The sequence below is a fragment of the Etheostoma spectabile genome, unplaced genomic scaffold, assembly GCF_008692095.1.
Source record: "Etheostoma spectabile isolate EspeVRDwgs_2016 unplaced genomic scaffold, UIUC_Espe_1.0 scaffold00569500, whole genome shotgun sequence".
In the NCBI taxonomy this organism is placed as follows: domain Eukaryota; kingdom Metazoa; phylum Chordata; class Actinopteri; order Perciformes; family Percidae; genus Etheostoma; species Etheostoma spectabile.
Window position 1 is genome coordinate 34,054 of NW_022605165.1, and position 25,468 is coordinate 59,521.

At 41.1% G+C, this 25,468-nt stretch overlaps 1 protein-coding gene, 1 long non-coding RNA gene and 3 other non-coding genes across 5 annotated transcripts; 2 read left to right on the forward strand and 3 right to left on the reverse strand.

Annotated features, from left to right (window-relative positions):
* Nucleotides 1–481: 481 nt before the first annotated feature.
* On the reverse strand, nt 482–564 carry trnal-cag (transfer RNA leucine (anticodon CAG)). The gene has a single exon. It is a non-coding gene; the product is annotated as a tRNA-Leu (tRNA).
* Nucleotides 565–1,649: 1,085 nt separating this feature from the next.
* On the reverse strand, nt 1,650–1,721 carry trnae-uuc (transfer RNA glutamic acid (anticodon UUC)). Its single transcript has one exon. It is a non-coding gene; the product is annotated as a tRNA-Glu (tRNA).
* Nucleotides 1,722–3,323: 1,602 nt separating this feature from the next.
* Nucleotides 3,324–3,395, reverse strand: trnay-aua (transfer RNA tyrosine (anticodon AUA)). Its single transcript has one exon. It is a non-coding gene; the product is annotated as a tRNA-Tyr (tRNA).
* A 2,058-nt stretch (nt 3,396–5,453) lies between these two features.
* LOC116685074 (uncharacterized) lies at nt 5,454–7,523 on the forward strand. The gene is made up of 3 exons (XR_004330896.1): nt 5,454–5,521; nt 7,108–7,210; nt 7,424–7,523. It is a non-coding gene; the product is annotated as an uncharacterized LOC116685074 (long non-coding RNA).
* Nucleotides 7,524–9,509: 1,986 nt separating this feature from the next.
* Nucleotides 9,510–23,524, forward strand: LOC116685073 (NLR family CARD domain-containing protein 3-like). The gene is made up of 8 exons (XM_032510335.1): nt 9,510–9,567; nt 9,739–9,967; nt 10,104–11,901; nt 12,273–12,446; nt 12,810–12,983; nt 15,227–15,400; nt 16,226–16,272; nt 22,989–23,524. Exons 1-8 carry the CDS (start codon nt 9,565–9,567, stop codon nt 23,522–23,524), a joined length of 3,135 nt encoding a protein of 1,044 aa, XP_032366226.1. The 5' UTR covers nt 9,510–9,564.
* Nucleotides 23,525–25,468: the final 1,944 nt, after the last annotated feature.

Genomic DNA, 25,468 nt, shown 5'->3' on the forward strand with positions numbered 1-25,468 from the left:
ACCTTGATAATGGAATATGCATTAGTTCACAAATAAAATGTTAAAATGGAAACCATGGCACATTACCAGACTGAAGGTTCTCAACAATTATTTGATGCATTGCCTTTATATTTGGCACAGCTACGGTGGACAGCAGATTAACTATAATGACTGTGGTGAACCCCTAACTCTTCCTATATACATATACATACACATATATACATATATACATTTAAATATATACATACATACATATACATACAGTGAGGAAAATAACACCCATTTGAACACCCTGTTATTTTGCAAGTTCTCCCACTTAGAAATCATGGAGGGTCTGAAATTGTCATCGTAGGTGCATGTCCACTGTGAGAGAGATAATCTAAAAACAAAAATCTAGAAATCACAATGTATGATTTTTTTTACGATTTATTTGTATGATACAGCTAAATTATTTATTCCCAATATCATGTCTCAGACATTAGTTCCAGATGAGAACACTAGTTATCAGAAGTGGGATTTGAACCCACGCCTCCAGTGGAGACTGCGACCTGAACGCAGCGCCTTGGACCGCTCGGCCATCCTGACTGATTTAACAGATATTCAGTAGGACCTGTCTCAAAAATTATAATAGTGAATTAAACATGTCATGATATAGTAGGTTCTTAGTCGTCCATGTCATAGTTAACAAGGGAAGGTTTCTCAACTGTCAGCCCAAATATATGGGCGTTCATGGAGGCATGGAAGAAAGTCACCAGGGTGGCAATGTGCTTGAAAATGGCAATACATTGCACTGGATGTTGAGTCCAGGTGTGTCCGTTTTGGTTCCTGATCCATGCTATTACCCCAAAAGTCCACAAATAGGTCAATGGCAACAGGACTTGGTTAAAGGTGCTCCACAGAAGTTTTGTCCCTCATCCAAGAGACTTCTTTAGTATTTTCTTTTTACACAGAAAGGTTTGGACACAGAGCCCACTCCCCCACCCATATCTGACAGTTGAAAGCTGTGGGGAAAGGGGGGTTCTAAAGCTAATAGACCATTCAACAAGCAGTTCTGATGAACTATACTGGCCCATTGAGGATGAGCACTGTCTACTCTGACTGCAGCAACACAAGTTCAGATTTCAGTGATCCCTAATTTTTATGGTGATTACGAGACTGAATGCAAAGTGTGTATCCCCCATGTAACTCAAAGCCTATCACTTCCAGTCAATACTATCAAAAGTGGAGCTCCTTCAAGTTACATTAACAACCAGGTGACTCCTCAACATGCCCCCACCAACATACTGTTTGCAGTCTAAATGGCCAAGGACATTAAACCTGTAAGCTCACTTTAAACTAGATGTGGAAAGTTGATAGGATGATCTTTTTACCCTTTGCTGTGGCTTAAAAACAGGTTCCACTGAGATTTGAACTCAGATTGCTGGATTCAGAGTCCAGAGTGCTAACCGTTACACCATGGAACCTTTCAGAGTGTTGCAAGGGTTTGCAGTTTCTTTCATAATGTCCACATGTGCGATATTCAAAGGCACACAACAATCACAACACAGATTAAAAAGTAAAAATTACTGGCCAATATTTGATTTTAGAGACATAGATTTTGTCTATATATATAATTAATACAGGACCATTAAACCAGATCTTACTACAGACCTTCATTGGGCAGTTAGCAATTCCCATACCGGAAGTTGAACCCGGGCCACCTGGGTGAAAACCAGGAATCCTAACCACTAGACCATATGGGACTGATTCCACATTATTTCATGAATCAATTCATAGTCTGGCTGGAAACTGGCCTTCTCTTGAACATGAATGAAGAAGCTTCTTAAGAAAGTTTTATCTTGAAGCTTTTGAGTGTTCTTTAGGTTTTTATCTGCTTTAACTATTACCGGACAGCGGGGGCACGGAGCAGAGCAGAGCGGCCGTTAGGGAGGAATCCTCCTCCGTGTTCAGCTCCATTTTGAACTGGCGGTAAAAAACTTAATGTCGGAACTTTATGATGAATAGAACTGTTGACAGGTTGATTTACGTTAATAACAAACACAACTATAGTCAACAGAAAAAGAAAATATATATTTATGAAAAGCCGTCTTGGTTCATCTTTCCACTGTTCCTACAATCACCACTCTGGTCTGGTTGGAAACTAAAGGATCTAAACTAAAAGGATGTTCCTCTTTAACTAAAAGGTCTATCTCTGTAGGGATCCATCCCATAATGTTGTCACACACTTAGAATAATGATCTGAGTCTGTCAGCAGCAACAACACAACCTTTAGTGGACGCTGATTTTACCTTTAAATTAGGAGTTTAAACAGAGACACAACAGGAAGAATAAATCCATCAAATCAAGTCCCCAATAATCAGCATGTGGCCTTGTTTTATTTCAGGTAGTCAGCATGGAGCTGTTCCACATTCCCAGACATTTAAAACAAGTCAATCATTGGCGTTATTCTACGAGTCAGATGAATAAATCAGCTGTTTGCTATTTGAGCTGCTCTGTCTCCTGCTGCTCCATCATTCTTGTCCTCTGGAAACAGGTTGCTGTCCTTTATGTTTCTTTTGGATGACATCATCAGTGTCTTTGCTTTAGTCTGAAGAAACTCCAACAGATTTAAAACCACATGCAGTCACAGAAAATACAAACAGGGAATAGAAAATGTCAGACAAAGAATATGAAATGAAAAGTCCCCAAAGTAGGAAAATATAATGTTAATCAACCAAACAACAATAACTGGAGAGCATCCGATTAAACATAGCCAACTTCCAGTATGTCAACTTCAGAGTCAGAGAGACGTCAGAACCAGTCCAACCTGTTCCCAGAGCCAGTCAGTGGGAGAGCAGTCCCCCATCAGATGATGGAGTTCTACTATCTGTCCACTAGATGGAGCTAACTGACCATCTAATGACCTGAAGATCAGCAACTTGTACAGCAGCAGGTATTCAATTCCATTTCAATTTTATTTATAGTATCAATTCATAACAAGAGTTATCTTGAGACACGTTACAGATAGAGTAGGTCTAGACCACACTCCAGAATTTACAAGGACCCAACAGTTCTAGTAGTTTCCTTCAGAGCAAGCAACAGTCCTTGCGATCCTTGAAATTTGCTTTATGTGGGAATTAAAGGATTTATTTTGCACCATTGTGCATTGCTTAAAATGTCCACACACACTTTTATAGATTATGCTTCTGCCTTAATTTTAAGCTGTTAATTGTTTAACTAACCTGAACCAGCCCTCTTCCAGCTCGGCTCACCAATACAAACCCTATACAAACGACAACCTTGATGCTGGCAGGTAGGAATCAATGAAAACTATCATAAAGACAATAACCTACACACATCATTGCAGGGGGCACCCAGATTTGAACTGGGGACCTCTTGATCTATAGTCAAATGCTCTACCACTGAGCTACACCCCCACACACCCTAGGTTAAATATGATTATGGTGCATCAAAACAATGGCTGGGCCTCCACCATGTGGTTACCTTCACAGTCTGAGAAAGTATCCAAATCTCATCTACTGTTTGAAAGGGAGTTACAGTTTTTTACAATTGCTATGAGAGATTTTTCAATACATTTAACAAGTTTGTGTTTTGCACATGCATTTTATTTCTTTTGTTGAAGAAATTCAATACAACAAATGAATGACCATCTCAGAGTCGCTTTATAGAATCTACAGTTTATGAAAAAAAAGACATAGACAGAATTGCTGCAGTAAAGACTTTACTTGCAGAAGGACATTACTGCAAGATATAAAAACAGAAAGAACACCATAATAATAATTAAAAAAAAGTCAAACCAGGCTGTGATTGGATGGGAATGGTGGAATGCAACATTGTCCCATGTGATCACATATATTGGCAAGTGGTCTCCCACCTGCCCCCTTTCTACCTCTGGCACCAGTCTTTGGTGCAGGTCTTCTAAGAACAGAAGAAGGCGGTCGGTGTTGTAAGGGCCAATCTCAGAGTTATGCAGGAGTGCACCATTGTTCGAGATTGCAGCGCACATGGTGATGTTAGCTCCTCTCTGGCCCGGCACTGTAACTGTGGCCCTTCTTCCAATTATGTTTCTCCCACGGCGACGCCTTTACGCCAAGTTGAAGCCAAACTCGTTTTCATAGATAATTTCACGTGGGACTTGATTGGCCTCCAACTCCATGACTCTCTGAAAGTAATTAGACACAGTGTATGTAACTGCTGTGCTGTACTGTATATCTACTGTATGTCCTCATGTACTCCAGGTTTATAGAGTAGTTTACAGTAATGACTGTATTGCATAACCTTACCTGGACGTATTGGTGACAGAGTTCTTTGATGCGTTCACTGTTCCTTTCAAAAGCAACTTTGTATAGTTGTTTCATTCGGACTCTGTGTTTAGCTAGAGTCCGAGAAATAGATGTTATGCCGATTGCTGCAATGTTCCCAAAGACAAGGTTGTCCTCTACAACTCTGGACTGAATGTCCAGGCATAACGTCACTCTAATACTGTAAATGGTAATTTTACAGTATTTACACTTTGATGTAGGAGAAGCAATATCCTACCTGTTGGTTTCTCTGGAAATACGGACAGTAGATGCCACTGTGTCCCGGCTGATGTTTGTCTGTACTCGTTCACCAGCCTCTCTGTATGATAGCCCGTGGTTTATGACACGGTCGATGGTAGTAGGTCTTATCTGATCAGTTACCCTAGCTCTGGTCCTTCTTTGAGCGCCACCACGCATTCTAACTCCTCTTCCTTGTCCTGGTACTCGTCTTCCTCGCCCTCGTGCAGGCATTTCTTTCCTTCTTTCTTTGTGTTGCTCTAAATTGTTCCTTTTCCAGCCAGGACCAGCCCAAAGAGTCCTCTTTTAGAACATATGATCATGTGATTGAAAGAACCTCAACACAGTGTGCTTCCTAGATGGGAATCAGCTGTGATTTCATCAATTGCATAACTTCAATAAGCTGTTTCTCATTAGCAATGGAAGAAAAATACAGGGAATGTATTTGTTTTTCAATTCACAATATGAATAGTTGTTCACTTTGCCTTTAGCCTGTAAGGTTAGGTTTAGAACATGGTGTTATCTTTTCTGACATACAGTGTTAAAGCATTGGTAAATATGGCAGTAAAAGTCTATTGTTTTGGTCTTGTTTGAACTTGTGTGTAAAAGGAGTTTAAGCATTTTAAATTTGTGTTAATTATATTCATTATGTGTTAAAGCAACAAGAAATGTGTTAATAGTATAGCTTACACATGCGGATGTAGTGCTAACTGTGTTAAGAGTTTTGGAAAATTGTTAAAAGTATTGAAAAATCTGTCATATAAATCGTAAAAAACTGTAATGTTCAACCTTTCTCTCACTGATTATAATGTTGCACTTTGGATCTGTGTGTGTGTATAGATGTGTGTGTGTGTGTGTGTGTGTGTGTGTGTGTGTGTGTGTAGGTGTGTCCTGGAGGTGGTGATCAGGTGTCTTGATAAGGGCATTAAAGGTCAACGTCTTTCTCTGGTCCTTCACTCCGTCCTGTGATGTGACGCAGATGTTTCCTCCAGGTTAAACTGTTGGTAAGTAAAACTTTTCAGCTGATTTCTGATCTGTTAGTTTCATCAAACTGTAAAATGGGTTAAAATGAGTTAGGGTAAGGGTGTTAGGGTTAGGGGGGTTAGGGTTAGGGGTGGGTTAGAGTTTACCCTTACAGTTAGCCACTGTGTTTAGGATCCCCAGCTTTCCAAAACCTTAGATTAAATATTTGAGAAATCAAATGTAGCTCTACTGACAGAGTGAGACAGGACTGAAGGTGATCTGTTAGCGTGAGGACAGTTAATGACTCATTTAATATTACTGACACTCACTTATTATTCATATTTGAAACACAACTCATGAAACAATCTGAAGTCTCTGATGTTTAATCTGTACTTCAGTAAAAGTACCAATACTTGCTATAAAAGTACTGCGTTAGTAGAAGTTCTGATGTGAAGATGTTACAGGTTGGCATTAACATTGTAAAGGCTACCATACACAATACATAGGAATCATATATATGTTAGTAAATAATAACAATGAACCCCATATTAAGTCCATTATATTAATGCAGTGTAACTGTAGCATGTAAATAATGCACCTAAAATACAATTGTGAGCGAGGACGTTCAACAATCGTCATTTTGAATCAACAGCCAGGTGTAACCTAGGTAACAAGTCAATCAACAGCCAGGTGTAACCTAGGTAACAGGTCAATTAACAGCCAGGTGTAACCTAGGTAACAGGTGAAGAACACAAACAACAAAACCACAAGCTAGCTTACTCACAACAGGTGAAGAACAACTGAATCGCTAGCTAACTTTAAATTTTAACTATAGACCAATTACATGAACTGACAACATACTGTAAGTTATACGACTTACAGTTCCCAAAGACTCACACACAATCTCAGCTGATTATCCTCCGGACAGCTAGTCTCTTTTTCTTTTCTTTCACTTTTTTCTCTGTGTGGCGTGTACTCCCGCTCGCGGTGTGAGGCGCGTGTCCGCGCTATTCTCTGACATGGACTCACAATCACACCTGATAGACAACCTTTAGTACAAAACTAAAGTAGCGAGCCAATTTTGTAAAATGTAAGGAGTAAAATTAAAAAGTATCTAAAAACATAAATAGTAAAGTAAAAATATCTGAAAAATCTACTTGTTCCCATCTCTGTTGAACTTTGAACTAAAATGCCCAAAAAATAATCTTAAGAATCAAACAAGTTAACTGAAGGAGTTTTTAGAAGTTGAAGAGATCCAATGAGTTCAACATTGTGCAGTCTAATCTTTCTTTTATGAGATTACATAAAACTTTATTGATCCGCAGAGAACAAAGGTCATCCATTGCTGTAGCACAAATACTTAAAAAGGAAGTAAAGAAATGCAGAAAAGAGTCCAAAATAAACCCATTACCAGAATATTTTACCATCTACAATAATACACCAATAAATACATCTTATCATGTTAACATAATAATGCTTACTTACATAGTTTGTATTCATATAGTTATATTATAGAAAGATAATATGGTATATAATGTAATAAAACAGCACAACATGATCGTAAATGGCACATTGGAGTTTTACCCTTTTATAGGCCGACAGTAACAGAGGTGATGTCTCCCAGCAGGTGTGGACTCTGCTATGAGTCAGTGTGAGGACAGAGAGGAGGGAGCCCCTCCCTCTAAAACCACTCTGTGTGGGGACCATGACAGCCAGACCAAAGCTCAGAGGTGAGATGATGATGGACTCTTCTCCATGTTAGAGCTCAGCACTCAGATCAGTCCTCCATCAGGATTCACCCTCAATATCTAGTTAATAAGAACTTCTTACTGGAATACGCAACAAAGAGACAACCACTGGTTATCTACTGAGATGAGACGCCATCTTTCATCAGATTATATTTTGGTGAATAGTAACTCATCCAAGGTCTTTGTTTGTATCAGGATGCAGCAGCAGAAACCTGGACTTGGACCCAGCTGTGTGTCCATGAAGAGTGACCGGTCCATGGATCGTCCTATTGACTTTAAAGATGGACAAACTGCTGGTGGAAGGTAATAATTTAAAAGTGAACTTTGTTATTACCTGACTCTCTCAGAGCTTCATAGTCGGGGTTTGGCGATGCCACATAATGTGGTTTTGATCTGATGCCCAGTGATACCAAAACCAGGACCACCAGCCAGCTCTGAACTGCCAAACACCTTTCTTACCACGGCTGAAAGTCTGTTTTGAGAAACATGAGTTGATTCATTGCAAAAAAAAAAGTATACAATCATAATTAATCTTTGTGCTTTGAAAGGATATCAAGTCCAAGTGAAATCACAAGTCATTGTTGTTAAGGTTTTGATTTAGTGAACTTGAATCTAAAGTCATCAGACTCATGTTGAGTCAAGGTGACGTGAGCTTCTGCTTCAGAGTGCAGCACGAAGAGAAGTTACATGTTCACAACATGATCTACTCTGAGACAGATCCATTTATAATATTCATCCTGATGCTCAACGCTCAAAATAACACTTATATCTAATTATTGTTTATTATAATAAAACAGGGCAAATTGATGAATATAACTAGTTAAAAGTATTAACTTCAACTTCAACCACTCTTCATTAGTCTGCAGAAAAGACCTGAACCTGGACCTGGTCCCAGCTGGGTGTCCATGAAGAGTGACTGGTCTATGGATTGTCCTATTAAGTTTAAAGTTGGACAAATGAAAGTTGATGAAAGGTAAGAATTAAAAACTTTGTTATTATGTGACTCTCTCAGAGCTTCATGGTCTAGGTTTGGCATTCTGTGATTTTAATCTGATACCCAGTGATAACAAGACCAGAACCACCAGGGCCCAAGACAATTGTCATTGGTTTAGAGAAATGCCAATAAACCAGATCAGAACCTTTTTTAGAAGTAATTGTAACAGTAACAATAATAACACTACAAAAGAAAACAAAACAACGCTAAGTCATACAGTCTTGAGGTCTCGTTTATAAAACTGTGTGTAGGATCCTTACTAAAAGTGTACGTACACCCTAACAATTTGTGATTGTTAACACCTTGTCAAAAGCACAGGATGAACTCCACCCCTCACCCAGAGATACAGTTTGAAGACGAAAGTGTAAAAGGCAAACACATCTTCATGCAGGTGTTGTCACCAACAGTATTGGAGTTCAGACCGATAACGAGGACATTAAGTGGAACGATTGTGCGAGAGCTTAACGGCTGTATTTCCCACTTTGATATTTGATTAAATGTGCACAGTTTTAAAGACAGTATTTGTATCTCTCTGTGTACTTTGTCTACAGCAATCCCACCAATATGTCCCAAAATGTCCCAGCTAGAGAGGAAAGACCCTAAAAAAGAACCAAGGAGGCCTGCCTTGTTGCACCATCTTTTTGAAGTATTTTTGATAACTTGCCATTTTCAGCAAGTAGCTTTCTAGCTTGTAATGTGTTGTGGTTTCCACTAGCAATGGGATTTGAAGAACAGCAACACAAAGATGAAGGGCACGAGCCTGATGTCAGGCAGTTATCCTGGAAATATACTTCTATTAATCCAGACTACTTCGCAACGCTCATAGCTCTCTGCAGCACATTCCTGGATTTTCTTCTAGGAATGCTTTGTACTTCCAAAATTCCAAAACCAAAGAGTTGTAAACATTTGTCAATATGCTTCATGTCAGGATTTTCATTTTAAATTACAGAATTTATCCAAATCAGCTTTCCAGTTTGAACTATCTAAAACAGAAGCACGATCTACAAGTACCCCATTATGTTTTCTCTCTACGTCCCCGTCAAGTGCACCTCTTTAAAAACTCTGAGAAACTGTTGTTGCTGTCCCTGTTAATAAAAGGTTCTTCTCCTGATTTGTGAATGTCCGTACAGTAATCCTGGATACAACGCCCTCGATGCATTTGGTGATTTAGCCAACTGCCGCATCCATGTATGAGAGCCACAGTTTTCATCATCAGGACTGTGTACAGATCATCAAATGTTCTTAAACTTGATGTTTTCTCTACAGAGTTCACCAGGAGAGCTCACAGGGCCTCGGTGGTCAGTCTGACCTGCAGAAGCAAACAGACCTGGACTCCATATTTATGGTGTGTAACATATTAAAAGAACATTTTCATTATTATCTACAGATTAAATGATGAACTACCATTCAGATCCCAATAGTCTCCATGCTGCTCTTTTCAAACCAGCAGGCCTTCAGACTGAGAGATGAATCACACGTTGAGTTATTTACACTAAATGTTGACTTTATCATTCAGCTGCTGGAGGAGAACATCGTCACTTTTGTAAAGAACGAGCTGAAGAAGTTTCAGAAGGTTCTATGTCCAGATTACCCAGAATGCTTAGAGAGTCAGAGGGAGAATGAGGAGGTTTTAGAGGGTGAGGATGAAGAGCAGCGGAGGAGGAGCAGAGAAGCATTTCTAAACATCACACTGCATTTCCTGAGGAGAATGAAGCAGGAGGAGCTGGCTGACCGTCTGCAGAGCAGTAAGAGGATTTTAACACATTTAAAAATGGGACATTTACTAATGTCTGAAAAGATGCATTAAAATACATGCTTATTATTTGAATGTTGAAATAATTTCTTTGACTTATTGATTTTTCTTGTTGTGTGTTCATTCAGGAAGTCATTCTGGAGTTTGTCAGCGTAAACTCAAGACTAACCAGAAGATAAAGTTCCAGTGTGTGTTTGAGGGGATTGCTAAAGCAGGAAACCCAACCGTTCTGCATCAGATGTTCACAGAGATCTACATCATGGAGGGAGGGGCTGCAGGGGTCAATGAAGAACACGAGGTCAGACAGATTGAAACAGCATCCAGGAAACCAGACAGACCAGAAACAATAATCAGATGTGAAGACATCTTTAAAACCCCACCTGGAAGAGATGAACCAATCAGAACGGTGATGACAAAGGGAGTGGCTGGCATCGGGAAAACAGTCTTAACACAGAAGTTCACTCTGGACTGGGCTGAAGGCAAAGCCAACCAGGACATCCAGTTCACATTCCCATTCACCTTCAGAGAGCTGAATGTGCTGAAAGAGAGAAAGTTCAGCTTGGTAGAACTTGTTGATCACTTCTTTAGTGAAACCAAAGAAGCAGGAATCAGCAGGTTTGAAGAGGTCCAGGTTGTGTTCATCTTTGACGGTCTGGATGAGTGTCGACTTCCTCTGGACTTCCTCAACACTGAGATCCTGACTGATGTTACAGAGTCCACCTCAGTGGGTGTGCTGCTGACAAACCTCATCAGGGGGAATCTGCTTCCCTCTGCTCGCCTCTGGATAACCACACGACCCGCAGCAGCCAATCAGATCCCTGCTGAGTATGTTGACATGGTGACGGAGGTCAGAGGATTCACTGACCCACAGAAGGAGGATTATTTCAGTAAGAGATCCACGGACAAGAAGCAGGCCAGCAAAATCATCTCCCACATCAAGACATCACGGAGTCTCCACATCATGTGCCACATCCCAGTCTTCTGCTGGATCACTGCTACAGTTCTGGAGAAGGTGTTGGAGACCAGAGACAGAGGAGAGCTGCCCAAGACCCTGACTGAGATGTACATCCACTTCCTGGTAGTTCAGTCCAAACTGAATGTTAAATATCATGGGAAATCTGAGATAGATCAACACTGGAGTCCAGAGTCCAGGAAGATGATCGAGTCTCTGGGAAAACTGGCTTTTGAGCAGCTGCAGACAGGCAACCTGATCTTCTATGAATCAGACCTGACAGAGTGTGGCATCGATATCAGAGAAGCATCAGTGGTCTCAGGAGTGTTCACACAGATCTTTAAAGAGGAGAGTGGACTGTACCAGGACAAGGTGTTCTGCTTTGTCCATCTGAGTGTTCAGGAGTTCCTGGCTGCTCTTCATGTCCATCTGACCTTCACCAACTCAGTCAACCTGCTGGCAGAAGAACAAACAACCTCCCGGCTACCTAAAGTCTTCAGAGAAACCCTTAAACTAAACCATCTCCATCAGATTGCTGTAGACAAGGCCTTACAGAGTCCAAATGGACACCTGGACTTGTTCCTCCGCTTCCTCCTGGGTCTTTCACTGCAGACCAATCAGACTCTCCTACGAGGTCTGATGACACAGACAAGAAGTAGCTCAAAGACCAAAAAGGAAACAGTCAAGTACATCAAGACGAAGATCAGTGAGAATCTGTCTGCAGAGAGAACCATCAATCTTTTCCACTGTCTGAATGAACTGAATGATGGTTCTCTAGTGGAGGAGATCCAACAGTCCCTGAGTTCAGGAAGTCTCTCCACAGATAAACTGTCTCCTGCTCAGTGGTCAGCTCTGGTCTTCATTTTACTGTCATCAGAAAAAGATCTGGACGTGTTTGACCTGAAGAAATACTCTGCTTCAGAGAAGGCTCTTCTGAGGCTGCTGCCAGTGGTCAAAGCCTCCAACAAAGCTCTGTATGTGCACTCACAACTATTCAGTTAAATGCAGTTTTATTTAATTAGAATTTGTTTATGTTTGCTTGAAGCTGTATTTGTATGCATTGCTGATTCCTTTTCAGGCTGAATGGCTGTGACCTTTCAGAGAGAAGCTGTGAAACTCTGTCTTCAGTTCTCAGCTCCCAGTCCTCTAGTCTGAGAGAGCTGGATCTGAGTAACAACAACCTGCAGGATTCAGGAGTGGACCTCGTGTCGGCTGGACTAAAGAGTCCACACTGCAGACTGGAGACTCTCAGGTTGGTTTTCATTAAAATAAGAAGTATCACCCTCTGAGCAGATATTTTCTTTGTGTTAATTATTGAATTGACTTTTTTTTAAATCCCTTTCAGACTGAGTGGATGTGACCTTTCAGAGAGAAGTTGTGAAGCTCTTTCCTCAGTTCTTAGCTCCCAGTCCTCTAGTCTGAGAGAGCTGGACCTGAGTAACAACGGCCTGCAGCATTCAGGAGTGAAGCATCTGTCCTCTGGATTGAAGAGTCCACACTGCAGACTGGAAACTCTCAGGTTGGTGCTCAGCTATTGGAAAATTATAAACCTCTAAGTTCTTATTTTTCTTCATATATTAATTATTGTATGGCCTTTCTAATGAATCTCTTTTAGGTTGAGTGGCTGTACATTGTCAGAGAGAAGCTGTGAATCTCTGTCCTCAGTTCTCAGCTCCCAGTCCTCTAGTCTGAGAGAGCTGGACCTGAGTAACAACATCCTGAAGGATTCAGGAGTGGAGCTGGTGTCGGCTGGACTGAAGAGTCCACACTGCAGACTGGAAACTCTCAGGTTGGTGTTCAGTTAAATAAAAAGTATCACCCTCTGAGTTGTTATATTCTTCCTGTAAATTATTGAATTTACTTTTTATTGAATCCCTTTCAGACTGAGTGGCTGTAACCTGTCAGAGAGAAGATGTGAAGCTCTGTCCTCAGTCCTCAGCTCCCAGTCCTCTAGTCTGAGAGAGCTGGACCTGAGTAACAACAACCTGCAGGATTCAGGAGGGAAGCTGATCTCTGATGGACTGAAGAGTCCACACTGCAGACTGGAAACTCTCAGGTTGGTGTTCAGCAATTGGAAAATGATAAACCTCTAAGTTCTTATTTTTCTTCATATATTAATTATTGGATTGACTTTTTATTGAATCCCTTTCAGACTGTGTGGCTGTACATTGTCAGAGAGAAGCTGTGAAGCTCTGTCCTCAGTTCTCAGCTCCCAGTCCTCTAGTCTGAGACAGCTGGACCTGAGTAACAACAACCTGCGGGATTCAGGAGTAAAGCAACTGTCCTCTGGATTGAAGAGTCCACACTGCAGACTGGAAACTCTCAGGTTGGCATTCTGCTATTGGAAAATGATTAAATGAACCTTAACAGTATTTCCCACATATTACAAAGCAATATGTTATTTCTGTAACAATTACATATATAAAAATGAGGAGGACACGCTGTTGGATGCTGTCCTCCTCTCCTGCTCTTTCTTCAATGCCAAACAAATCTATCTCTTTCTCCCTGTCTTTCTCCTTGAACAGCACTGGTTGGAGGCTGAAAATATTGGAAACAAATTAATAACATAACTAATTACATTGGTCGGACTGTTCAGCTTTGTTTCAGACTGGCTGGTCCTCATCCTCAACACGTGCCTTTTCAGTCACAGAAACTTTTCAATACTCATCTGGATTAAAGCAGCAAACGTTCAGTGTAAGAGTACAAAAATGACATAACATTATCTATAATAAAAAAAAAATTATTAACAGCTGCTACGTAGTGTTTTGACCTTGTCAACCCAACTACATTTTCCCGCTAACTTCCGACTAGTTAACTTTCTAAAGCAGGTACATTCGCTTGTTTGGTAAGAGTCGGATCGGCACTCCAACAATAACACACTGACAACATTGTATTCATATAATCTGAGCTCCGGCAGTAGCGTCTCTTCCCCCGGGCAGGAACACAGCTTTGCCTCACTGCTGTGCTGGTCCCCGCTGATCCAGATGGGACCAGCCAAAGACAGAGTGGTGATAGGAAGGATCTTCCAAGTAGTCCAGAAGGACCTGTGTGATGATTTTGGCAGGAAGTTCCACTGCAATTGCCAGCAGACAGGGAGAAGTTACAGCGGGGCTGTAGTATTAATTGTGTGGCTCACCACCACAAAATAGTATGTTTGGGAAATACTGCTCGACATTGTTAATTTCTTAATATATTAATTATTAGATGACCATTCTATCGAATCTGTTTTAGGTTGAGTGGCTGTAAGCTGTCAAAGAGAAGTTCTAAAGCTCTGTCATCAGTTCTCAGCTCCCAGTCCTCTAGTCTTAGAGAGCTGGAGCTGAGTAACAACATCCTGAAGGATTCAGGAGTGGAGCAACTGTCCACTGGATTGAGGAGTACACACTGCCGACTGGAAAGTCTCAGGTTTGTGCTTACTTAAATAAAGAGTAATTACCCTCTGAGCGGTTATTTTCTTCCTGTGCTCTATATTGGATTGACTTTTTATTGAATCCCTTTTAGGTTGAGTGACTGTAAGCTGTCAGAGAGAAGTTGTGAAGCTCTGTCCTCAGTTCTCAGCTCCCAGTCCTCTAGTCTGAGAGAGCTCAACCTGAGCAACAATGACCTGCAGGATTCAGGAGTGGAGCTGATGTCTCCTGGACTGAAGAGTCCACACTGCAGACTGGAGACTCTTAGGTTGGAGTTCAGTTAGGACCTGAGTCACAATTACATTTAAAGCAACATTGTGTAACATTCATAGATTTTTCGATTTGTGTCCTTACAGTTTCACAGTAATTTATTTCTACACTGCAAAAATCTAGCAGGTCAACAACTCTTCTAACAGAGCCAAAGACACAAGACATAACAAGCCAGCTAATATTACTTTATTGTCCCACAACAAGAAGGCCAGTTGGCTGTCCTGCCCTTTGTTATTTTGTGAAACTCTCTGCAACAACTGAAAGCCAGTCAGAGTTGTCTGGCGGCAACTCGGCTGAGGAAGGCTCAAGCCGATGTGACGGTCCCCTTCGTGACAGTCTCACAATGTTGTGTATTTGTGCTTTAGAATGTAATAACTGCAAAACAATTGCAAACATGGTTTATTTCTCTCTCTCTCTCTCTCTCTTTCTCTACTGGATAATGAAATTTTCAAGTAGCTACACAACATTAGTTATTGTTGTGTACAGCTGGACTGTAAAGCCCCACCCATATGTAGCACTGAAATTATTTGTTAAGTAATGCTCCCTTGAGGTGGCCCAAGTCGAATTGTCACGACCGTGTGTGTGTGTGTGTGTGTGTGTGTGTGTGTGTGTGTGTGTGTAGTCTCTCATTGTGTATGATCTCAGAGGAAGGCTGTACTTCTCTCGCCTCAGCTCTAAGCTCCAACCCCTCCCATCTGAGAGTGCTGGACCTGAGCTACAATCATCCAGGAGACTCAGGAGTGAAGCGGCTTTCTGCTTTACTGGAGGATCCAAACTGCAGACTGGACACTCTCAGGTGATAAAGACTTAATTTTTATTTATTTTTTGTCACTAACTGAGAAACTCTGGTTAATGTTCAATGGAGGATCTAAGTGAAGGTATAATACAGGGGTTCTCAATCTTATAACTGAAATACAAATATGTATTCAAAGAGGTCTGGAAAGTACGGTGGCCCTGAAGTGCATATCACAACAGCAAATAGAAAAACAAAACAGAAAATCCTAAAACACAATATCATTATAGTCATGTTTTCAAAATAGGCACTTTTCCGTGTTTTTCACCTCTCCTTCCTGTTAAAAGACAGACAGTTCGTCTGTCCAATCAGGATAGGTACTAGATAGGCCCTACCTTTCAGGTAAAAGTTAATGCCGTTGTGTTTAATGATTTGTTGAAGTGGTTTCCTATTTGCTGTTGTGATTTGCACTTCAGGGCCACCATAGAGATTAAATTGGAATTAACAAAAACAGTTACATTTTTTACACAAGAACACACCAGAGTTAACCAATGCCTAAGACCATTTTTAAACTTTTACCTAGTTGCCGCTGACCTTTAGCACGCACAACCAATGAGATAATGAGATAATGGCATGTCGTTACCTAGCAACAGGAAATAGCTTCCTTGCCACCCTGGTGTGCAGAGAGCAAATTTCGTATCATGTGTAGGCGGCTTAAGTGTAACCACACCGTGACAGCTTTAGCAGCATTGCCCTGACTTTGACTTGAACAAGCTGCAGAGTTGACGTAGTCTCACTCCGTCTCATTTCGCAATATGATGGTTAAACCTTGCAATTATCCACAGTCCTGGAGTATGAAGTGAATTGTGTCTTTGTGTCTTCCTGCAGGGTGGACCATGGTGGACCACAGAGACTGAGACCTGGTGTGATGAAGTGTGAGTGTGTTTTAAGTTTGCTCTAAGAGAACTCAGCTGTGTGTTACACTAGTTTAACCCCTTCCTGGCGCTGGAAGTATAATATGAGATGAGGTTACTTATTATGGTGAATTGGCTAAATCACCCTTTACCAGTGAATGTTGTTATTATAGGCATAGGTAACTATAAAGAAATGATCAACAACCAAAAAGCAGAGCTTAAAGCAGAGTTTAAAGCAGAGTTTAAAGCAGAGTTTTAAAGCAGAGTTTTAAATCAGAGTTTAAATCAGAGTTTTAAATCTGAGTTTTAAATCTGAGTTTTAAATCAGAGTTTTAAAGCAGAGTTTAAAGCAGAGTTTAAAGCAGAGTTTAAAGCAGAGTTGCGTACATTAAAATTTTTTTACTGACTGAAACGTTGAGCAACCCCACAGCCACAGCCCTGGTCCTCCAGTGAAGTCCTGGTTCCTCCCGGGCCTCGGTGAAAGCTGCGGCTGGTGTTTCCAGCTGACTGTCCCTCACGGCGGCGCTAGCTTAAACAAGTCAACGGTTAACAGTTATCAAGGCAAGGCAAGGCAAGGCAGCTTTATTTGTATAGCACATTTCAGCAACAAGGCAATTCAAAGTGCTTTACACAAAATCAGTTAAACAGATAAAACACAAGTAAAAACAGTTAAAAATCACAAGCATTAAAAACCGGTAAAACACATGAATAGACAGTTAAAAACAAAGAGAAACATAAAACACAAGAATAAAATTTACAGTGCAGCATAAGAAATTTAAAGAAATGATTAGTCATTTAAAGAAAGGCAGCATCAAATAGAAAGGTCTTCAGCCTTGATTTAAAAGAACTGAGAGTAGCAGCGGATCTACAGGTTTCTGGGAGTTTATTCCAGATATGAGGAGCATAGAAACTGAAAGCTGCTTCACCCTGTTTAGTTCTGACTCTGGGGACAGAAAGCAGACCTGTCCCAGATGACCTGAGAGGTCTGGGTGGTTCATAGTGTAGTAGCAGATCAGCAATATATTTTGGACCTAAACCGTTAAGTGATTTATAAACTAGCAAGAGTACTTTGAAATCAATTCTTTGAGACACAGGAAGCCAGTGTAAAGACTTCAGAACTGGAGTGATGTGATCCAGTCTCTTGGTCTTAGTGAGGACTCGAGCAGCAGCGTTCTGAATCAGCTGCAGCTGTCTGATTGATTTTTAGGGAGACCTGTAAAGACCCCGTTACAGTAGTCAAGTCTACTGAAGATAAAGGCATGGACAAGTTTTTCCAAATCCTGTTGACACATAAGTCCTTTAACCCTTGATATATTCTTAAGGTGATAGTAGGCTGACTTTGTAATTGTCTTAATGTGGCTGTTAAAGTTCAGGTCTGAGTCCATGACTACACTAAGATTTCTGGCTTTGTCTGTTGTTTTTAACATTGTTGTTTGAAGCTGAGCGCAGACTTTTAATCGTTCCTCTCTTGCTCCAAAAACAACCACCTCAGTTTTTCCTTCATTTAATTTCAGAAAGTTCTGGCACATCCAGCCGTTAATTTGTTCGATGCACTTAGTCAGTTTTTGTATTGGACTATAGTCCCCTGGCGATAAGGTTATGTAAATTTGTGTGTCGTCCGCATAACTATGGTAACTTATTTTGTTTTTCTCCATAATCTGAGCCAGCGGAAGCATGTAGATGTTAAACAGAAGAGGCCCCAGAATGGAGCCTTGCGGAACTCCGCACGTCATATTTGTACGCTCAGATGCATAATTACCTATAGACACAAAGTAATCCCTATTCTTTAGGTAGGATTCAAACCAGTTTAGTACTAAGCCAGAAAGGCCAACGCAGTTTTCCAATCGGTCTAGTAGTATGTCGTGGTCGACCGTGTCAAATGCAGCACTGAGATCAAGTAATACTAAGATTGAAATTTTGCCATTATCTGTGTTAAGGTGGATGTCATTAAAGACTTTGACAAGAGCCGTTTCAGTGCTGTGGTGTGGTCGGAAACCCGACTGAAAGGTATCAAAACTGTTGCTTAGTGACAAGAAATGGTTGAGTTGTTGAAAGACTACTTTTTCAATGATTTTACTTAAAAACGGAAGGTTTGATATTGGCCTATAGTTGCTCATTAGTGACTTGTCTAGGTTGTTCTTTTTTAAGAGTGGCTTGATTACTGCAGTTTTCAGGGCCTGTGGAAAGATTCCTGAAAGAAGAGATGTGTTCACAATCTGTAGAAGATCAGAAGTCAAACAATTGGAAACATTTTTGAAAAGTCCCGTTGGTAGAACATCAAGGCAACAGGTCGAGGTTTTCAGATGTTGAATAATGTCCTCCAGGTTTGTATGGTTGATCGTGTGAAATTCTATCATATTGGAACTATTTTTGCTTGAACACTGTGACAACACATATCCTGAACTTGATATGGAGGCACTGACTGTTTGTCTAATCTTTTGAATTTTGTCTTTGAAGAAGGAGGCAAAGTCATTGCAGGCCTTGGTAGATAAAAGTTCAGATGCTACTGGTACTGGAGGGTTTGTTAACCTATCAACAGTAGCAAACAAAGCACGTGAATTATTATTGTTTCTAGAGATAATATCAGAGAAAAAGGACCTTCTTGCATTCCTCAGTTCCAAATTATAAATGCGAAGTCTCTCTTTATAGGAGTTATAATGGACCAGGAGATTTGTTTTTCGCCACCTTCGTTCAGCTTTCCTACACTCTCTTTTTTCTGTTCTCACCAGTAGGACATTTCTCCATGGAGATCTTTTCTTACCATATACAACTTTGACCTTAGTGGGAGCAATGGCATCAATAACATTTGTAATTTTACAGTTGAAATTATCTACAAGCTCAGTGACTGAGAGCCCAGAGAGGGCTGGTGTGGAGGAGAAAAGCTGTATAAATGTGTCACTGGTGTTTTCAGTGATATACCGTTTTCTGATTATCTTTGTTTGGACACTTTGGGCACAGAGATAGTGCCGTTAAAGAAAACACAGGAATGATCTGAGAGAGCAACGTCAGTCACCACAACCTTGGAAATGTTCAGACCTTTGGAGACAATCAAGTCCAGAGTGTGCCCCTTATTGTGGGTGGGCTCCGTCACATGCTGAGTCAGTCCATAGTTCTCAAAAACACAACACAGCTCTTTGGTCCCCCTGTCCTGGGGGCTGTCAACATGAATGTTAAAATCACCCGCAATGATTACACAATCAAAGTTAATGCAGATAATAGACAGCAATTCAGTGAAGTCATCAATGAAGGTTGCAGAATATTTAGGTGGCCTGTAGATATTTAGAAACATCGCTTGAGGGGAAGATCTTAATTGAAGAGCAACATATTCAAAAGAAACAAAATTTCCATAACATATTTTCGTACAGTGGAATGAGTCATTAAACAAAATGGCGACTCCACCTCCTTTCTTATTCACTCTATTCTCACTCATAAAACTGAAGTTAGGGGGAGCTGACTCGATGAGAACAGCAGCGCTGTTATTATGGTCTAACCAGGTTTCAGTTAAAAAACATAAAATCTAGATTGTGCTTAGTAATAAAATCATTGATTAAAAATGATTTTCCTGCCAAAGACCTGACGTTTAGTAAGGCTAGTGTTAGTGTGTTTTCATTTTTTGGGACAGGCTGTAGCTGACGAGGAATGGATGCTAAATTTGCTAAGTTTGCAGTTAAGTGCTTATTCACCATTCTTTTCCTATTACCTATCACAACAGAAATTGAGGAAGAATTGAATCCACAGGGCCCGGGCTTGTCTTGAAAAGAGTCATTAGTATCACTAGTCCTGCAGCCAAGGCCCGGCACATATCAGATAGTGCTTGCCAGATTTTGCACACAAGCGTCCTTATCAGTCTGGGGGGAAGGAGTTTTCTGACATCCTGGTAGTGGTGCTTGGCGTTTTACTTTTGCCCGGGGTTGAGCCATGGGGGTAGGAAGGGGTGCATAATTGATGGGGGAAATAAGGGAAAGGGTGTGTGGAGACATCAGTAGAGACAGCGATGAATCCTCAGAAGGTTCGGGGTTGGGAAGGTTTGAGGGGTGCTGGACGGGTGAAGAGGGGAGTGGAGGTTTCGTGTCTCTGCTCTCTGGTCTCCCATGGTCAAATCTTTGCACAGGCGGGGGCTGTGCTGGATCACTGCCGCACTTTGTTGTGTCTTCCTTTTGTTTTGTGACCTTGGCAGAGGGAGCAGATGTGTAGCGCAGAAAGTAAAGCAGATTAGAGGTGAACAGCTTTACTCCTGGCTTGTTAAGGGAAAGTCTATCTGCTTTAAAAAGATGTCTGCGCTCCCAGAAAATGTTTAAATTGTCAATGAACTTCAGAGAGTGGACGGTACATTCAGTTGAAAGCCATTTGTTTAGTCCCAACAGTCGGCTGAATCTCTCATCTCCTCTTCTGACTGACGGTATAGGACCACTGATAAACACATTTGCGCTTAGGGGGGTGACTGTGTCAAGCAGTTCCCTAAAGTCCAGTTTCAGCAATTCAGACTGTTGCTTTACAACATCATTTGACCCTAAATGCAGAATAATGTTCTTCACAGTTGGGTGTGCTGCCACGATATCTGGGATTTTTTGGGTCAAGTCAGACACCATGTCTTTGGGAAAACATAGTATTTTGGTGTTTTTACTGTTTTTTAAATCTTTTACAGCAGAGTCACCCACAATCAGGGTTTGAGGCCCAGTTGTTAGCTTTTTACTTTTTGAATTGCTCTCAGTCCTTACCCTGCTGTGTGGTGATGAGACGCAGTCCCGGTCATCAGATGACTGCCCAGCGTCCTGCAGCAGAGGAGCAAATCTGTTATCCAGTTGCACACCAGGTTGTTGGGGGGGCATTTTGTTGCTTATTTTCCCTTTTGCAGCTGTCCACGGCTGTGTCCTACTAGGTACAGGGGTTGAAGAGGCGCTCTGCCCAGATGATAGTGCAGGCCAGCCGGTCATATCACAAATCTCAGGGCGCTGTGCCCGGCCCGTTAGTCGTCCTCCCATTTCCCAGGAAAATGATTTACTCTTAGGCTTCGCACCAGACGAGTTCCAGAGAGGACCGCCACTTGTTGATTTATTACCAGTTCCACCCTCCTGTTTCTTTGTAGTCTTGTTGGTGCTAATTAGCCGTGTGTTAGCATACTTCTGTCCATTGTTATGGGTCCATGGTAAAGTGGTGTCATTTCCACAAGATCCGTTAACTTCCACGTTCACTTCTAGAAGGTGAACCTTGGTTTCCAGAAGTGCAATCTTCTGAAGGAGTTTGTAGTAGTCTTCTACGGAGAAAGGAGGCATCTTGCTGCTAATTAGCTTTAGCAACAATCACTGTAGGACAGGCTTGAGCTATTGGTAGGCCACGCTCACGCAGAAAATTTTTAAAATATGGCAATAGCCTACTATGTCTACAAAAAATGTATAGTCCAGTGTTTTTGAAGTGTCCAAGAGCCGCTGCTCATAGTTTCTCAGAGGAAAAGCACGATTATCAGCAAAAATATGCAAGCAGAAGCAGGAGCAAGCAGCAAAGCGTCTGCACTCTGTAGACTGTAGCGACGTATTAATCACCTTCAAAGCTAGTGAACACACAAACACAGCTAACCTGCCTGAACTTACCTTAAAACTGCAGGATAACTCTCTTCTCTGCTGACTGCATGTTTCTCCCTCCAACGAGCTCTACATGTCCTCTCTGACTTCCTCCTTTCTTTACTACTCCCCAACAAAGCCATCTGATTGGCTAGGAGTGTAGCTATACAGAAAATAATTAACTTAGATTACTCCACTGAAAATACATTACACTTCCCTTCAAAACAAAAGATTATGGGATTATGTATTTAACTAGTTATGAACTAAAAGACCATTTATTCATGTAGTTAACTGTATAAAATATACACTTTATTTATATTTATTTAACAGTATTTGTGTAGGTCCCTACACTTGATCATTTGATTTTTTGATTTTCTTGCCTGAAGTACGAACATATATTTTCTTCCTTTTTCTGGAAAGATGTGAGGATTTAATTAATTAATTTAAAATCCACAAACAGAACAAACTGAACACATTGATCCAACAGAACTAATAAATACATAAATACATGAATCAACAGTCAAGCCAACACAAAGCTAACTTTGTTTCTTTATTTTTTATTCATACATAAGTTGTGTTCAAGTAACCTTCAGTTTTCTTCTCTGGATGTTTTTAATAAATAAACATTGAAAAAACTCACAGTCCGTGAACACAACACGGCATAATTAATGTCCCAAAGATGTTTAAAAGGTGAATAAAGTGAGTTGAGGTAGATTTATCTTCCAGTTCCTCCCTGATGGGAGACCTGGTATCAGATATACAACACAGACACAAACATACCATAAATCCTCATTTTTCATCCATAAACTGGTATTTCTATAACTGAACATCAGCTCATAGCAGTTTCAGAAAGCAGATGGTTCAGTGCTGCTTTGTGCTGCAGTAGAAGAAGATGGGACAGTTTTATTAGTGAGACTTTATTCAGTTGATGTTTCTAGATTTGGATCATCAGCTGTCCTCATCGGGTCAACACGAGGACAAGAAGCTGGACATTGTTGACATGTTGACTCTCATGTTCAGGAACTCTTCATGTTGGTAGAACTGGATTGTTAAACATCACTCACAGCTGAATATCAAATCAACGTTTGAAGCGTTTTCTTTCAGTTATTGTCAGTAAAGTTGTTAATAAATGATCAGATGATAACCTGCAGCTGTATTGTGTCTTGTTCTCTCCATCAGATGTCTGTGGACTGGAACTGGACACAAACACAGTACACACAAGACTCAAACTGTCTGACAACAACAGGAAGGTGACACGTATGAAGGAGGATCAGCCATATCCTGATCATCCAGACAGATTTGACCGCTGGCCTCAGCTGCTGTGTAGAGATGGTCTGACTGGTCGCTGTTACTGGGAGGTCGAGAGGAGAGGAGAGGTTAATATATCAGTGAGTTACAGAGGAATCAGAAGGAAAGGAGACAGTAGAGACTGTTTGTTTGGATGGAATGATCATTCCTGGAGACTGTTCTGCTCTGATGAACGTGGTTACTCTATCTTGCACAATGACAGAGAAACAGACCTCATTTCCTGCTCTGTCTCTAACAGAGTAGCAGTGTATGTGGACGTTCCTGCTGGCTCTCTGTCCTTCTACACAGTCTCCTCTGACTCACTGATCCACCTCCACACCTTCAACACCACATTCACTCAGCCTCTCTATCCTGGGTTTCTGGTCAGGCCTGGTTCCTCCATGTCTCTGTGTCCTCTGCAGGACTGAGAGTCTCTCCTGTGGACAGAAACACTGACTGAAGATCAGCTGCTGAAATCAAAGTTCAGTCTGTTCACCATCACACACACTCTGCACTGTGAAGCAGATCTGAGACTCAAACACAACAACATGCATCTGATTTCATCTCTGATTATCAACATTTGGACTGTTTGACCAAAACACGTCATGATATGTCACATCTCAAAAATAATTAACTGTTATTATTCAATATTATGTCCTTTATATTTACAGTTACAAACTGTGAGTAAAAACACTTTAAATGTTCATTTTATGAATATTATGTCTGAACTTTTAACTTCAGGCTTCATCTCAGACTCAAGCTTCTATGAGGTTAAATCCATTAGAACAGCTGATTCCTCTGCAGACAGTGAAAATACAATTATGATAAGAAAGCAACATGTTACTGTTATCTGCAATCAACGTTACCACTTGTTCTTCAACTGCAAGGCGTACAATTCTCTGGAGAACTACAGACAGAGAAAACCGTCCAACGTCCTGTTCTGCAGAATGTTTGACCGGCGCGTCAGAGGTCCCGACAAAGACTAAACCACTCAGAGGTCCCCACAAAGACTAAAACCCTCAGAGGTCCACACAAAGACTAAAACCCTCAGAGGTCCCCACAAACCAATCAGAGATCCCCACAAAGACTAAAACCCTCAGAGGTCCCCACAAACCAATCAGAGGTCCCCACAAAGACTAAAACCCTCAGAGGTCCCCACAAACACTAAAACACTCAGAAGTCCTCACAAAGACTAAAACACTCTGAGTTTTTTTGTCTTTGTGGGGACCTCTGAGTGTTAGTCTGTTGCTGTAGAAACGGAGAGGAGAGGGACAGTTTCACACAACAGTGTTACCTAAAAACACATCAACGCATTCACACTGGAGAGAAGCCGTACAGCTGTGAACAATGTGGGAAAAGGTTTTCTCTGAGTGGTAACCTTGAAAGCGAGAAAAGCCGTACTGGTGTGATCAAAGTAGAAACCTTAAAAATCACCAGTTCACTCACTCTGACTCGTTGTGAACATGTTTCAGAGCCAAGCTGTTTCCTCCTCCTCATGCCCTGATAGCTGTGTTGTTATATTCTGATCTTCTCTCCTCATTGAAGGCTGACCAGCAGTAATGACCATTTAAGATTAGGAAATATAACGTGTTTGCATTAAAACACTACCAAAGGAAACACATTCTTCTGCTTTGAATTTAGGCAGACTAGTTGCTGCAATTGGGTATTGCTGCCCTCTGCGGTTTGTTACCGACATTCTCATAAATTATTAGTTTTTTACCATAAACTCCACAACTGAAAAAGCACACCATCCCAGTGAGAGTAATAAACATAGCTTATAAATTGAACAGTCAGCCGAATTAAATGTTCATTTAAAGCTTGGATCCCCAATTTACATACAGTGCCCTCAAGTCAACCTTTTACAGTGTTCCAGACTCAACTAATCTACAGCTACTGAAGCGCCTCGCATGGATGTCCCTTCATCATCTTTATCTAGCTCCCGACAGAACATGCCCACTTTCTTGGCTGTAGTGAATGTGAGCGTTCTACCTCTGTGTGTCTCTTTCAGGGTGGTAAATAAGAGAGTTTGAGACGCCTTTAGCATGTAATTTACGCTGTACTACTATACATTCCTGGCGCTGTTGAAACATAATGGACAGCAAGCTGTTTCCAGAGGACACTAAAGAATGACGGAGCAGCAGGAAACAGAGCAGCTCAAATAGCAAACAGCTGATTTATTCATCTGACTCGTAGAATAACGCCAATGATTGACTTGTTTTAAATGTCTGGGAATGTGGAACAGCTCCATGCTGACTACCTGAAATAAAACAAGGCCACATGCTGATTATTGGGGACTTGATTTGATGGATTTATTCTTCCTGTTGTGTCTCTGTTTAAACTCCTAATTTAAAGGTAAAATCAGCGTCCACTAA

Coding starts and splice junctions, on each gene's coding strand:
- LOC116685073 (XM_032510335.1), top strand. Junction 15,401..16,225: donor TGCAGACTGGACACTCTCAG/GTGATAAAGACT, acceptor GTCTTCCTGCAG/GGTGGACCATGGTGGACCAC. Junction 16,273..22,988: donor GAGACCTGGTGTGATGAAGT/GTGAGTGTGTTT, acceptor TCTCTCCATCAG/ATGTCTGTGGACTGGAACTG.